The sequence below is a fragment of the Chiloscyllium plagiosum genome, unplaced genomic scaffold (genome assembly GCF_037043375.1).
Source record: "Chiloscyllium plagiosum isolate Xiang-an unplaced genomic scaffold, Cpla_swu_hap1 HiC_scaffold_8, whole genome shotgun sequence".
Taxonomy (NCBI): domain Eukaryota; kingdom Metazoa; phylum Chordata; class Chondrichthyes; order Orectolobiformes; family Hemiscylliidae; genus Chiloscyllium; species Chiloscyllium plagiosum.
In genome coordinates, this window is record NW_028270146.1 from 103,507,114 (window position 1) to 103,519,335 (window position 12,222).

General features: G+C 41.4%; 1 protein-coding gene across 4 annotated transcripts in view; it reads right to left on the bottom strand.

The window, feature by feature from the left end:
* wdr21 (WD repeat domain 21) overlaps positions 1-12,222 on the bottom strand; it is a 104,666-nt gene that overhangs the window by 69,260 nt on the left and 23,184 nt on the right. For 3 of the 4 annotated variants that reach the window (XM_087990183.1, XM_087990182.1, XM_087990184.1), the window contains exon 3: positions 9,393-9,496. In XM_087990183.1, the coding sequence (XP_087846309.1) occupies positions 9,393-9,496 (104 nt within the window). Of the gene's footprint in view, positions 1-9,392; positions 9,497-12,222 lie in introns of those variants that run through there. The other variant, XM_087990185.1, reaches the window with a different exon arrangement.

A 12,222-nucleotide genomic window follows, 5' to 3' on the forward strand; every position in this document is an offset into this window, starting at 1 on the left:
GGGTGACTTCTGACATTGTCTACCCCAGATCAACACTGGCATCTCATTGTAAAATTGAGGTATTAGTCACTCCACCATTGCTTGTCATTCCTTCAATTACAAAGGACTGAAGCTCTGAAACTCCCTCTCCAATTAAATCCTCCTTCTCTCTATTTCACTTCTATCTTTTAGACAATCTTTAAAATCTTTGACCAAGAGGTTTGATCATCTAACCAAATATCTCGTGGTTGTCACATTTTTCATAGAAACATAGAAAATAGGAACAGAAGCACGTCATGCGGGCTTCGAGCCTGCTTCGCCATTTCAATATGATCATGGCTGATCATCCAACTCAGTACCTGGTTCCTGCTTTCTCTCCATACCCCTTGAACTGTATCTAACTCTTTCTTGAATGAATTCAATGCTTTGGCCTCAACTGCTTTTTGTAGTAGACAATTCAGGTTCACTCAGTCGGAGTGAAGAAGCTTCTCATCTCAGTCTGAGAAAGCGTAACCTGTATCATCTTTGGAGTGACTCCTGGTTCTGAAAATGGCAGTATTGGGAACATTCTTCCTGCATTCAAGCAGAGAAGGAAAACAGGAGATTCCAAAATCATGAGCGGTTTTAATAAAATAAATAAGAAGAAATTGTTTTCGAGGACAAAAGGGTCAGTAACCAAAGGCTTTATGACTACTGGCAAAAGTACCAGGAGACGGTGGGGAGGGGGGTGGAGCTGATGTGTTCTGGAATGTATTGTCAGAAGGATGCTGGAAACAAATTCTGTTCTAATTCATTTCCATTATTAAAAAATGTATGTAGCAGCTATTCAGAATTCTGCCATTTGCATTTCCTTTTGACCCATTTTCCTTATCACATTAGCATTCCTTTGAGCTTTGCATCACGATATTGCTTATCCTCCAACTTATCACAGACTTTCCCCACGTGCTCTTGCTAGTCTCCATGGTCATTTCTAATCTGTGCTTCATCTGGTCACAGGTCTGGATCATTACCTGTTTCTTTCTCCATAGACACTGCAGCAATTAGTTTTATTTTAGGTTTCTAGCATCTGCAGTAATTTTCTCCAATGCTCTGTATTCACTATTCTATACAGTGATTGATGCAGGTTCAGTCACATTTTTTTCCAAATGGGATTGAATAAATACTTGATGTATGAAAAAAAAAGTTAAGAGCAAAGTAGAAATTAAATATTGCTCCAAAAACATTGTACAATTATATCAAGGGAAAGAATAAGGGAAAGATAACCAGGAAAAGAGTATGGTTTATTAGGGACCAAAGAAAAATCTGCATGTAAAAATGGGGAATGTTGGTAGAACGTTAAATGAGCAGGTCACATCTAGCTTTACTTTGAAGAAGGGAGATAAAAGTTCAGGATTCAAGAAATAATTCATGAAGTTCTTGAGCTGATTGATACAAGATGTGAGAAGATAGTAAGGGCTTTGGCAAATTTATAAAAGTGGACAAATCCCCAAGTCCAGATGAGTTGCATCCCAGGCTGAAAGACGAGGAAGGAAATAACTGGGGCTCTGACCCAAATCTTTAAATTGTCTGTGGTCACAGGGGAGGTGCCAGAGGACTGAGGGACAGTTAATGTTGTACCACCCTTCTTATAAAGGTGGAACAGATAGATCAGAGATCAGAAGCAGTAGGTAAACTGCTGGCTAAAATGGTGAAGGAGAAAATTAACCTCCATTTAGAGGGGAAAGATTTGATCGGGAATAGTCAGTATGGCTTTGTCAGAGGCAGGTTCTGCCCAACGAACTTGGTGGAATGTTTCAAGGAGGTGACCAAGTGTTTAGATGAGGGTAGGGCTGTTAAGGTAGATTATATGGATTTCACCAAATCTTCCTCAAGATCTCCATATGGGAAACTGAAAATGAAGTTCGTGGGATCCAGGGTAACTTAGCAAGTTAAATCCAAAATTGGCTTAATTACAGGAAGCAGAGTTTGGTGGTAGAAGGCTGTTTGTGAGACTGAGGCTGGTGTGAGGAAGGTGGTGTTAGATTACAGGAGGAAATAGATAGATTGGTCAGATGGGATTTAATCCTGATAAATGGGGGACGTGCTTTGGAAGGTGGAACAAGGTAAGGGAATACACAATGAATGGCATAAAACTAGGAAGCTCAGAGGAAGAGGGATTTCGGAGTGCTTCTTCACTGATGACTGAAAAAAGCAGGGCAAGTTAACAAGTAGTTAAGAAGGTGTACAGATGCTTACATTTATCAGTTAGGGAATCGATTAGACGAGCAGGTAGATTATGTTATAGGATTTTGGTTATAACACAGTTGGAGTACTGTGCACAGTTCTAGTCTGCGTAATACCAGAAGGATGTGATTGTACTGGAGGACATTCACCATGATGACAGCTGGAACGCAGCATTTCAGCTAAAAAGAAAGACTGGATAAGCTTGAGTTATTTTCTTTGCAGAAGAGAAAGTTGAAGGGGGAAAAGTGACAGACAGGTATCAAGTTTTGAGGGGGAGGACAGGATAGATAGAATCTACCACAGGCCCACAGATAACCTCACAATGCTGAATTTCTCTAGCTTCCACCCTAAAAAATTAAAGAAGCCACCCCTATGGACCCAAGCCTGGTCTGTACACAGGATCTGCTCAGATGATGAGGGATGTGACAGACACCTAAACATGCTGAAAGACAGTTCATAAGAACGGCCCACAATGCTCAATTCATCAAGCACCAGTTCCAACATGTCACAGTGAGAAAATGCAACGACCTCATCAGAAGACAGACACAGGATACAAGCCCTTCGTCATCCAGTACATCCCCGGAGCAGAGAAACTATGCCATATTCTTTATAGCCTTCCACGTCATCGAAGACAAGCATCTCGCCAAGGTCATCCCTACACCTCCACTTCTTACCTTAAACAGACCATCATTCACAGCAAACTACCCAGCCTTCAGGACATCGACCACAACACCAGACTACCCTGTCACGGCAACCTCTGTAAGACATGCCAGATCGTCAACATGAATACAACCATAACACGAAGTGACACTGTCAACCACGTAAACAGCAGATACTCATGTGACTGGACCTATGCTGTCTACCTTGCATGCTGTAGGCAAGCATGCCGCGAGGCACAGTATACTGGCAAGACCATGCAGATATAATGACAACAGATGAATCGACACCGCACAACAATCGCCAGATAGGATTGTTCCCTCCCTCCAGGGAAGGCTCCAGTGGTCAAGGTCATTCAGCCTCTGATTTTCAGGTAAGCATCCCCCAAGGTGTCCTTCGAGGTACATGGAACAACATGGAATCGCCAAACAGAAACTGATAGCCAAGTTCCATATCCATGAAGACGGCCTCAATTGTGATCTTTGGTTCTTGTCGTGCTACATATGACCCCCCCACCATACTGTTCTGTATCTGTAAAATCTTCCTTACCATTTTGTTTTAACATCATCGCCTTCATAACTTGTTATGAACTAGACCTTAATTTGTTTGTACAGTTTTGGATGACTTGCTATTTTGGTTAAACCCTTCGCATGTGACTCTTATACCTATCATGTTATTCCAATCATTTGGTTCATTTCTAGAACCAGCAGGATTTTAATTTTTTTTGCAATATCTCTCTGCCTCAATTAGTGGGATTATAGGTCATCCCTTCATCTACTATTCAGCTCTTGATTAATTACACCATCTGGCACTCTCCATCACCTGAAGAGATCTTTTATTTGGCCTGTCAACTCACCACTCACACCATTTGTATGATCTTTTAATCTCCCTGACTATAAATTCTGTGCCTGAGTGCTTCGCATCACTTCACATGACAAAGGGGCAGCTTGTAATTTCAAATAAACCTGTTGGATTATGGTTTGGTATCATGTGACTTCTGATCCCGTCCACCCCAGTTTAACACCAACACCTTCACATGACAGTGAATAGAAAGCAGCTGTTCCCCTTACTCGAAGGATCAATAACAAGGGGGCATAATTTTCAAGTGAATATGAGGAGGTTTAGTGGGGAATTGAGGAAAAGAGTTTTCATCCAGAAGATGATAAGGTCTGGAATGCACCAACTGGAAGGTAGTTGAGGAGAGAAACTTCACAATCTTAAAAAAAGTACCTGGATGAGCACATTAAGTATCAAAACATTCAAGCTATAGGTCTCGTGGGACAAGCATGAGTAGTAGTGTACTTTTGGCTATTCAGACTGGATGGGCTGAAGGGCATCTTCTGAACTGTATGATTCTACAATTGGTAAAACAAGATGAGAAGGTGAAGCTTTTTGACTTGCACCCATCAGAACTGGGGATATGAGAGATTTGCAATAAAAGACACTACTCTGTATAACATGAGAAGTTACTGATTTGTTGGGAGATCATTGGCATGAAGATACAGCAAAAACAAGTATTAACCTTCATTCACAGACCAGGCAAGTACACTTTGATTGGTTACCATCAGGATACAGCAGGTTTTCACTGTTTCCATTGTCCCCGTTTTTTGAAAAAGGTGCAATGTGTATGCAAAATTAATTTTGCCTACATTAACTAGACTCCTGAGTGTGTATATATGTAGATTCTAAAACATGTAAAGGTCACTGTGGACTCAGCTGATGATTTTAAATAAGTTTTCTGTGGAACTCTTAGCATAGTCTGGATTATTTAACAAATAGTTTCTAATTGGAAATTGCACAATCACATCTCAAAGTGGACATACAGAAGCTTGCAAGTATGGGCTTAGCTTCAACTTCTAGTTCCTAGGAAGCGGAAGGGTGATTCAGTAAGTTTGCTGATGACACAAAGTTTGGTGGAGTGATGGATAGTGTGGAGGGCTGTTGTAGGTTGCAATGGCATATTGACAGGATGCAGAACTGGGCTGATAAGTGGCAGATGGAGTTCAACCTGGAAAAGTGTGAAGTCATTCACTTTGGAAAATCGATTTGAATGCAGAATGCAGGGATAAAGGCAGGATTCTTGGCAGTGTGGAGGAACAGGGGGATTTTGGGATCCATGTCCATAGCTCCCTCAAAGTTGCCACCCATGTTGATAGGGTTGTTAAGAAGCTGTATGGTGTGTTGGCCTTCATTAGCAAGGGATTGAGTTTAAGAGCCACGATGTTATGATGCAGCTCTATACAGCCCTAGTTAGACCACACTTGGAATATGGTGTTCAGTTCTTGTCGCCTCATTATAGGAAGGATGTGGAAGCTTTAGAGAGGGTGCAAAGGCGATTTACCAGGAAGCTGTTTGGACTGGAGGGCATGTCTTATGAAGAAAGGTTGAGGTAGCTCGGGCTTTTCTCATTGGAGCAAAGAAGAATGACAGGTGACTTGATAAAGGTGTACAAGATATTGAGAGGCATAGATAGAGTGGATAGCCAGAGACTTTTTCCCCTGACTGAAATGTCAGGGGGCACAGTTTTAAGGTAATTGGAGGAAGGTTTACAGGCAATGTCAGAGGTAGGTTCTTTACTCAGAGGGTGGTGGCTACGTTGAATGCACCGTCAGTGGTGGCAGTAGAGTCAGATACATTAGAGACATTTAAGCAACTCTTGGATAGGTACAGGAAAAATTGTACAATGAAGGGTATGCAGGTCTGTCTGATCTTAGAGTAGGATAAAAGGTTGGCATTACATCAAAGGCCGAAGCGCCTGTACTGTGTTGTACTGTTCTACATTCTACGTTTAGCAAACATGTGGAACTAAACGCCAGCACATGATGCTAGGTCACCCATATTACAACAGTGTCACTGCTTATAAGCTATTTTGAATTATCCTTTGCTGTGAAGGGCACCATCTCATGCAAGACTTTTATTTAAAGTAAGGAAGTTTCTAGAATACATTCATGCACTGCATAATATATTACATTACTACCTGGATCTTGGAAATTATTCAGCAATTCAGAATGCCAGTTTAGAAAGCATAACCAAAAGAAAGGAATGAAATATCAGAATAGAATAGAATAGAATCCCTAAAGTGTGGAAACACACCCTTCAGCCAACAAGTCCATACTGGCCCCCTGAGGAGTAACCCACCCAGACCCATTCCCCTACCTATTACGCTACATTTACACCTGACTAATGCACCTAACCTACACATCCCTGAACACTAAGGGCAATTTAGCATGGCCAATTCACCTAACCTGCACATCTTTGGATTGTGGGAGGAAACCGGAGCACCTGGAGGAAACCCACACAGTAATGGTGAAAATGTGCAAACTCCACAACTGTCGCCTGAGGCTGGAATCGAACCCGGTCCCTGGCGCTGTGAGGCAGCAGTGCTCACTACTGAGCCACCATGCAGTCAAATATCAGTCAGAGGTTGTGCCTGGAGGATGTAAATTTTGTAAATTAGGTTCCTATTTGTAAATGCACACTTTCAACAAGCATCCCAAATTTGTTTTCTTCCCCTACCACCAACTTGCCCCACAGTTATTTACAACCTATCGATAATTTCTCTCCATAAAATAACCCCAGTGTTTCCTGTGGTACAGTTCTACCTCTGGACCAGAAGGTCTACAATCAAATCCCAACTATTTGAACAGGTTAATTAGAAATTATTTTACATAATGCTGTGCCAAACCTCAACACAGCAGCAGAATGCCAACAATTCACTTGAATCCATCCAAGGCTTTCCTCAAGCCAGTTGTATCCAGAGAAGAGTTGTCCTCTATAAATAAGAAAACATCCCAAGCTTGATTTGTTCTGCTCTAAGTGCAGCAATTATGGAGTGACAGTGGGTCTGAATATAAGGGTTTGCGGTTCATGTGTTTTACAATATAACTGTTAGTATTTTCTAGGAGAAAGTGAGTGAGGACTGCAGATGCTGGAGATCAGAGCTGAAAAAGTGTTGCTGGAAAAGCGCAGGTCAGGCAGCATCCAAGGAGCAGGAGAATCGATGTTTCGGGCATGAGCCCTTCTTCTTCTTTCCTGAAGAAGGTCTCATGCCCGAAACGTCGATTCTCCTGCTCCTTGGATGCTGCCTGACCTGCTGCACTTTTCCAGCAACATATTTTCAGCAAGTGTTAGTATTTGGAATGTAACTCTTAGGTTGTAGAGTTTAATGTAGATAAATGCATGCATCAAGTTAAGAAATTAATAAGCAACTCTGGGAGTGAATCAATTCTAGAAAGCTTGCAGTTTGATTTACTTAAATAATTAGAGTCACGTTAATTTGGAGATTAACAGTGGAAAGGTAATGGAAACTCAAAACAGAAGTCATAATATCTGCATAACATCTTATTTCATTAAGGACAGTTCAAGAGCCAGTTTTGTTTTGGGAGTTTTGAAAGTGCAAGGAATGCCTGGTAGAGGTCATTTGTAATGAAAAATAATTGGTTTCATTACTGATCTCTATGCAGGCTGATTTGAAATGTTCCATAACCTATGAAGCAATGATCAAGCTAAATCAATAATCCTGTATGCCAGTCTTGTAAATTCAAAGTTAAAAGGAGCAAAGTCACAAAGTGAAGTCATTTGTGAACCTCACCTGCCCTCGGGTTAATAATGACAACGTCGTCAGACTTGCAGAGATAAGTCACGTGAACCACCATCTACAAAGTTCCCCCTTTCCCCTCTCCAAGTCACTCATCATCCCAACTTGGAAACATATCGCTGTTCCTCCACTGTTGCTGGGTCATAATTCTGGAATTCCCTCCCTAACGGCATTGTGGGTCAACCTACAGCAAGTGGACAACAGCGTTTCAAGAAGGTAGCTCACCAACACCTTCTCAAGGACAACTAGGTACAGACAATAATAGCCAACGATGCCCACGTGAAGAAGATTTTTTGAGATGTACAAAATTATGAGGTACATAGGTCAGATTGAAATTAATTTTTGCCCTTAGGTTAGTTACCATAAGGCACAGATTTAATCTTAGGGACAGGAGGTTTAAGAGGATTTAAAGAGAAATCCTTTTACCAGAGGGTGATGGTATCTGGAACTCAATGCCTGAAAGGACGTAGAGGCAGGAGCCATCATAATATTAAAGAACTTTTTAGATGAACACTTAAAACTTCATAGAATGGGATTAGTGTAGACAGATGCTTAATGACTGGCACTGACATAATGGGCTGAAGGGCCTCTTTCCACACTGTGATACCTAATGTCTCTGACCAGACTTCAGGTCATCTATCCCAACATTATTCCAAGTGGTTCAGTGACAATTCTTTTCTTTATAATGCTCTTCCTGTATATTGCAATTATACAAAGCAATTTATGTATAAGGCGCGGGTGTGGACTGCCAGGGTCCTGTTCAAGGTACAATTCTCAAAGTATTGTGAAATTAGCCCTTACTCCTTCCTGTGTATTATGTCAAAGTACTTTCCAATTTTAGTTAATCAAGGAGACATAGCAAATGAGATTTCCCCATGGGGCCAGAAAATGGATGTCCTGTTTCAGCAGATCCTTCTATCACTATGCCAAGGGCATTATTCACAGGTTGTACACTGGAACACATTACTGGCTACTCCTTTTCAGTTATCTAAACATTCAGTACTTTAGCTCTTTTTTCTCACTCATGTGTATCTTATATCGCTTGTGAAGTGGGAGATGGCACAGGGTAGAGTGACACCAGGCACACAGACACACAAGATGGCCACTGAGAATACACATGAGTCGCGTACACTGCCTGCCGAAGTATCTGGGTCCAGCTAACATCTTTGATAGAAATGCTAACAGCTTGATATGGACTCAATACAAAGTGCTAATAGCTAGCACTGCAGTAATCGTCTTTCTTAGGAAGAGCAATTAGCACCCATTTCTACAGTAATGGACTTCTGCACAGATACTGAAATTGACAATGTCTGTGCTGAAACTGAATGACCAGGCTGAAATTAACAAGGGCTGTGCTGGAACTGAATGACTGCACTGAAACGATCAACGATTCTGCAATGTTTACAATAAACAAACTCTGTTACAAAGACAATAACCTCTTCACTGACCTATTATATTACAAAATGTATGAAAGTATCTTGACATGGGCTCCAGGTTAAGAGAAGACTCACAGCTGACCACTGTGCTGTTGGTGTCTCTCTCCCCAGAGCTCCGGTATTTCCCTGTGCAATAAACTCTGTTGTTGAACCCCGATTCTGACTCCGAGACTGGTGATTTTCCCCACAACCCTTGGCACAGTGTTTTTCTTTTAATATAACGAATGATGTTTAATAATCAGGATTATCTAAAGTGATCTGAAGTAATGCCCGAGACCTAATGGAATGAGAGAACAGGTAATGGATAAATTAATAAAGAGTCAACTGGATTTAAATTAGTTGTATAAATGAGAGCTAGTTGTCAGTGTGGTGAGAGTTTTCTAGACATGGCTAACTGAAACAAAGATCTCAAATATAGGTCCGGATCTGGACTCAGTTTGAATACTGTTTTCTTTTGCAGTGTAATAAAGCACAATGTTGCCAAACATGGAAATACTCACCTGGCACATCAGTCGACACGGAGGCACTGCTTGTTGATTCAGTTGCTGAACTATTCTGTTCACTTAAACCACTTACAGATGCATGAGGATCAGATCTCTGGTTCCTAAACAAATTATAACAAATTTAGGAAATTAAATATTAAGAGACATGTCTTTACAGAATTATTTCAAAAATCTGCAAACTGCAACTACATTAACATATTAAACAAATGCTTAAACTGAAAATAGACAACAGTCTCTACAAATAGCCTTCCTTCAAGAAAATACTAACTTGATAGGTTAAAGAATAGCTATATCATAAGTTTCCTAATCCAAAAATATTTGGATACTTGGATTTAGGCACTTTAGAGCCTCATTTATAAGTTTTTTTTAAATAAGTTAATTAGATTAGATTACTTACAGTATGGAAACAGGCCCTTCGGCCCAACAAGTCCACACCGACCCGCAACCCACCCAGACCCATTCCCCTACATTTATTACCTAACACTATGGGCAATTTAGCATGGCCAATTCACCTAACCTGCACATCTTTGGACTGTCGGAGGAAACCGGAGCACCCGGAGGAAACCCACGCAGACACGGGGAGAACGTGCAAACTCCACACAGTCAGTTGCCTGAGGCGGGAATTGAACCCGGGTCTCTGGCGCTGTGAGGCAGTAGTGCTAACCACTGTGCCACCATGCCGCCCACACATTAATGACTAAAACTTTTTTATTAGCAGTAGGTAATGTTTCAAAATCAACATTTCAAGTTTGATGGGCAACTGAAAAACAGGAGGAGGAAATAGAGTTCTTTCCCAACATACACTTCAGGCAGCAGCACTGAAGTAGAGCATCCAAGAACATGGTGTGTGGTTCGGCTGTAAGAGTACCTCAGGCAGACCCATTCGGTTTTTTTTCCCCATAACCTGGAATTCTTTTCTCTGTAGGTAATCATCCAATTCCCTTTCATATTCACAACTGACTCTGCCTCCATTGCACTGTTGCACAGTGCATTCCGATACCTAAATGGGCTGGGGAACTAGGTTCATTTGAAATAAGAGCTGGATACATACTGAAGGGGAAACAAAAAAAGAGGGCTATAGCAAAACAAAACTGGGACTAATTGTCCTGTTCTTCCACAGAGCAGGGCATCCTGAAGGCGGAGGTTGGGAAGACAGAAGTTGTGGTATATATTGGTACCAACATTACAGGAAAAGCAAGGGATGAGGCCTTGCAACAAGAGTTCAGAAAGCTAGACAGCAGACTGAAGAACAGGACCTCAAAGGTGTAATCTCAGGATTACTGCTGGTGCCACAGGCTAGCAAGCTAAGAAAGAGGAGAATAGAGTAGATGAATGCGTGATTCAAGAATTGGTGCAGGAGGGAGGGTTTTAGATTCCTGGACCACTGGGACCTTTTCTGGGAAAGTTCGACCTCTACAAGCACGGTGGTCTGCATCTGAACTAGAATGGGACCAACATCCTTGTAGGAGGTTTGCTAGTGGGAGGAATTTAAACTCATTTAGTGAAGCAGAAGTCATGGTGCATTTGTTCAAGAGAAAAAGAGCTTAAATGGAGTTCAATATGTATCTCTAGGGAAAAAGTAAATTGAGAGCAGATATGAAGACAATTCACTGAAGGGTGTAAAAACAATAACAGGATAAGTTCAGGGCATTCTGCTATTACACGATGGTTCATTCCTCTGCAATCTTGCGCTACAGAAAGCTGCTATAGAAAATTGCTGCATCTGTTCAACAGAAAGTTCACATCATCCAAACAACATTCAAATTCGCCAATCACATTATAGTCAATTTGCTTTGACAAAACACGCGTTATACTAGGGGAACACATATGTTAGGGATATTCAACTATCCAAATATTAAATTGGAATAATCATTGTATGAAGAGTCAAGAGGAGGTGGATTTCTTGGAAATACACAGGTCAGTATTTTATATCAACATGCAGATGGTTCTTCAAGAGATGGAATAACGCTGGACTTAGTTTTAGGGAATGAAGCTGACAGGGGGTCAAAGTGACAATGGATCAGCATTTCCATGACACAATGCATTTTGAGTTTTGCTGTGGAAAAAATGAAAAATGGGGCTCCAAGAGGAGGATTTTGGATTGGTTTAAGGTAGACCGTATTAAAATAAGGCAGGATGTGGCCAAATCTAGGAAGGAGGTGATGGCCTAGTAGTATTATTGCCAGACTATTAATCCATAACCTTAGTAGGCTCTGGGGACCATGACAGATGGTGGAATTTGAATTCAATTTTAAAAATACCTGGAATTAAGAATCTACTGATGACCATGAATTCATTGTCGATTGTCAGGATTACTGCTGGTGCCACAGGCTAGCAATGTCCTTCATCCTCAACTGGTCTGGTCTACGTATAACTCCAAACCCACAACAATGTGATTGGTTTTCACTTGCCATCTGAGATGGCTTAGTAAGCTAGTTATACCAATTGCTAGAAAGTCTCACAGAACTGAAACCAGATAGATCACCTGGCATCGACCTCGGCATCAGAAAAGACAACGACAGAAACAGTCCTGCAAAGATATCCTTACTAATGTCAAAATTGGGAGAGATGTGTCACAGACTAGTCAAGCAATAGCCTGACATTGTCTGAAAGGCATGATTCTGTGAGAATGAATATGTCCCAGACACCACCATCCTTGGATGTGTCCTATCCCACTGGCAGGTCAGACCCAGAGGTGGTAGCACAGTGGTAAACAGTCAGGAGGGACTTGGCTCAGGAGTGTTCCAACATACATTCTGGACCCCATGAAGTCTCATGGCTTCAGGTTAAACATGGACTTGGAAAGGTCTACTCTAGCAACTCAAGA